The 3747-nt window shown below is 47.4% G+C and overlaps 1 protein-coding gene across 6 annotated transcripts in view; it reads left to right on the forward strand.

The window, feature by feature from the left end:
• samd11 (sterile alpha motif domain containing 11) overlaps window positions 1-2027 on the forward strand; it is a 47802-nt gene extending 45775 nt beyond the window's left edge. For all 6 annotated transcript variants that reach the window (XM_081706856.1, XM_081706855.1, XM_035522607.2 and 3 more), the window contains one exon: window positions 117-2027. In XM_081706856.1, the coding sequence (XP_081562982.1) occupies window positions 117-295 (179 nt within the window). In that variant the 3' untranslated portion in view covers window positions 296-2027. The remainder of the gene's footprint in view (window positions 1-116) is intronic.
• Window positions 2028-3747: the final 1720 nt, after the last annotated feature.

Genomic DNA, 3747 nt, shown 5'->3' on the forward strand with positions numbered 1-3747 from the left:
ACGGTGTTCCAGTATTGTGAGTCATGCGGTAGTGTTTGGTATGTCAGTATTGTTGGAGTGTTTCCTGCCTGTGCCTTGTCTGCGCTGAAACGCTGATGTGTGGCTGCTTCCCTCAGGTGGCCCGCCGCATTGGCAGAATATTCTACATGACCAGCTTTCCGCTGGCCCTCCCGCTACCGCCATCTGCTCTGCGTCCCCCGGACAGAGACCCCCTGCCCGCGGAGACCCGGCCGCCCTCGGCTGGCAGCACCTCTTCCCCCTTCCCCGCACCTCCGGCTTGCCGCGCCTCCCCTAAGCAGGAGAACGGAAATCCCCACCCTGCGGGGGCTTACGACTCCACTAAAGCTCCCTCGTAGAAACAGCCATTAAAAAAAATGCAGAGCGCTTCCCCGTATGGCCGGGGCAGCACTACAGGAAGGAGACAGAGAGAGAGAGAGAGGCTGGGGGCGGGGGGGGGGGGGAGCGAAGCACTTTGAACTATTCTCTTCCTCCTCTCACCCTCCCTTTGACTAACAACAACAAGGAAAAAATTAAAAACAGCCAACTTCAGGACCTTTATGCAGAGGGGTGTGGGTGGGTGGGGGGATATGGGGGGTTAGTACAAACCCACAGACAATGCTGGAACTACGCAAGCCTGGAAGGTGAATGGGCGGGGCCCGGGGCAGGCATCGACGGCACGCACGCTGACAGCCACACTCCAGCCTGGTGCCGGAGGGAGAGCGGGAGGGTGCCGGGCTCTCATGGCAGCCAGACAGACGGCCGCGCAGCCCTGCCTACTCCCGCCTGCCCGCCTGAACTCTCTGTGGTACCCGACCCTTTCCAAACGGAAAACTCCAGAAAGAAAAAGACAATTCTGCCCGACACCCACCCACCCACCCACCTACCCACCCCCCAACCCCTCCTCCCTCCCAGCTTCAAGCCATTTCAAATCCACCGGAGCCGTTAGGGTTCAGAGAAACTGAATCTCTCAGAGAGGAGAAAATACAAACGCAGAAAGGACCTCGTGCGCGCTCTTCATCAGTGCAACTATGCATTCCACAGTCCAGCACCAAAGATAAACGGATGTGCGGAATTTTCGCTGATGGTACTTGGCGCCGGTTATTGTACAGCTACCCTGAGCTCACCCACAACGAACAGACAAAAATACACAGGAGAGAGATCCTGGTCTTCACGCAGGGAGATGAGGAGCGAGATGGACACGCAGAGCACTTACAACCCTTGCAAACTGAAAGTCACCATCCAAAAGGATCGGCCAGACGAAAACCATCATCTTCATCATAATCATCCTCCTTCTCTACTACTGTGTCTGGCTCCTTTGCTTTGCGGTGGTTCACTGGGTTGTGGGTTTCTGACCCCCGGGGTCTGTGCCCAGGCCCTAGCATAAATGGAGTAAGGTCGTTCAGAGGTTACATTTATAACCGCAGGAGAGCGTTATGCTGAATTGTACAAAAAACAAACAAAAACAAAAAAAAACAAAAAAACAACAAAAAACACAAAAACAAACATGCTTTAGAGAAGAATATAGTGAAGGTTACTTAAGTGGTACTTTTTGTTAAGTGTTGTTGCACGAATTGCATTTTTTTTTTTTTTTTTTTTTGATTATAGAACAAAATGTGACTGGCTGACTCAGTGACGCATTTGTCCTTTTTCTTTGCTATATATACACCAGTTGAACTATTCAGAGTCCCAATTTCAAATGCTACTTAAGCATATAAATACAAGGGAAAAAATATTTATAGAAGTTTTTGTTGTAGGTGGATTGACAAAAATACAATGTATAAATAAATCATCCTCCAAATGGATCCCAAAGAATAAACCTTTTTTCTTTGTCTTTGTTGCAGGGATATGAAAGGCACAAAGCTCTTTATGCAAATGTTTGAAACTGTTTTTTTTTTTATTATTAATGTAAGCAAGGAATTAAAATGGTCTCTAGATTTTCCGTCAATGTTTTGTCTTTATCCTATTTTTCTATTCACCGCTGGGTGAAATAAATCTTATGGAAAACTTCCAGATGCTTTTCCCTCTAACCCTCCTGAGTAATGTGTTTATTTCCAGCGTCCTCCTCTGCAGTCGGTTTAGGGAGTGGCAACCGGGCCTAACGCGAAATCCCCCGCTCAGGGAGAATACGGGTGGGAGGGGAACGGAGTGGGTTGGGGTGGGGGGGTCAGGTCAACAACAGCTGTCGGAGCATGGAGTTCAGACTCAGGCCAAGGCCTAAGGGGGGCTCCGTCCCACCTAGTTCACAGATCAACTGGGCCACAGGGACAGGCTCCGCCCAGCCTGGAAGCCCTGCTCCTGCTGTGCCGTGACTGCCGGCACCAGGTGACTGCCTGGGTTCAGACAGAGCTGGGCAGAGGTGAACATCACTCACTCACAACCCTCCATATATAAATTTCATAAAATACGCATGTATGAAAAACAGCCCTGCCTAAAACGGCCCTGACCAACTGAGGCTAATTTTTGGTGTCCTGACTTGAACTTTTCCTGTTGTTTCAAGCACCACCTCAAACTGTAATATAAGTCATTAGTCTGGGAGTTCGCTGGCAGGCACTGAGAATATGGAACCAGAACCAGGATCCAGAATTATACAGCCGACACATTACATTATCCAAGCTGGCAGTGGAGAGGGTGTTAAGAGTCACACCACGGGGAAAAAGATCGATAAAAAAAAGTTGCAATCATTTCCCTAAAATATCACTGCCGTAGTTGCAATGAATCAAGATTATGGATGCGGGGGGGTTCCACACCAGTGAAAAACTGTAAGAAAGAAAGGAGGAAAACAGGCAGCAGAGGCCGGGGACGAACTGATTGGGGGAGATTATTTGGCGAGAGAACAGGCCGGTCTTTGCTCCCCCAACCCCCCACCTGGGCGCCGCAGACTGGCAGAGGATCAGAGTGGAGCTCCCGGCCAACACACCGCCTTCCCCTGCTCCTCCTCCTCCTCAAGCCGGTGCACCAGGAGAGGAACGCGGGCCACCGCGGTACCGTCCGTTAGAACACACACCAGACAGAGGGATCAAAACATGACATTTTCAACTCTCCAAAAATATGTAGGCAAGTTGGCAGTAAGAGATGCATGTCTACTTCAAATGTTGTGTAAATTGAATTTTTAAATGTTATATGAAAATATAATACTGCTATATGTTAAATAACTTATGACAAATATATACCCGTTGCTGAAAACATTGGATTTGTAAGCAAAGGCCAGTGTCTTCGTACAAGAATGTCTCTTTTTTCATTGCCTGGTTTCCATAGCCGTCAACTGCTAAAAGTTACGTCTAGGAAGGAGAATGTACCCAGTAACAGTCCAGATCACAGGTGTTCCACAACTTACATTTTGCAAAGTTTGGGATTTTCCTGCCTGAAATATTAATGTTTATACGAGGTTACTGCACTCTTCTGAAACTGCCTGAAGTCGCAATGTATAGGAGAGATTTAATAATCATAAACCCAGGTGATTAAAGATAAAATGTCAAAAATTAATAGAAAAACACAGTGGAGAATACGATAAAGAATACAGAAGGCAAAGATTAATTCAGCCATCTGATAACCAGATTTATATAGCGCTCAAAGGAAGCTGGAACAGCCAGCCAAACATAACAGCACTATAACTCTAAAAGGTTTGCTAATATAGAACAGAGTTGCTTAGCCACCAAGCAAGTGATCTGATATGCAGAGAGAACAGTCAAAATAGCGATATCAAAAAGACTATAGTTTAACTCCTCCAAAAAATGACAACATATCTAA

This window comes from Electrophorus electricus, chromosome 24 (genome assembly GCF_041902795.1).
Source record: "Electrophorus electricus isolate QZ-2024a chromosome 24, ASM4190279v1, whole genome shotgun sequence".
NCBI classification, from domain to species: Eukaryota; Metazoa; Chordata; class Actinopteri; order Gymnotiformes; family Gymnotidae; genus Electrophorus; species Electrophorus electricus.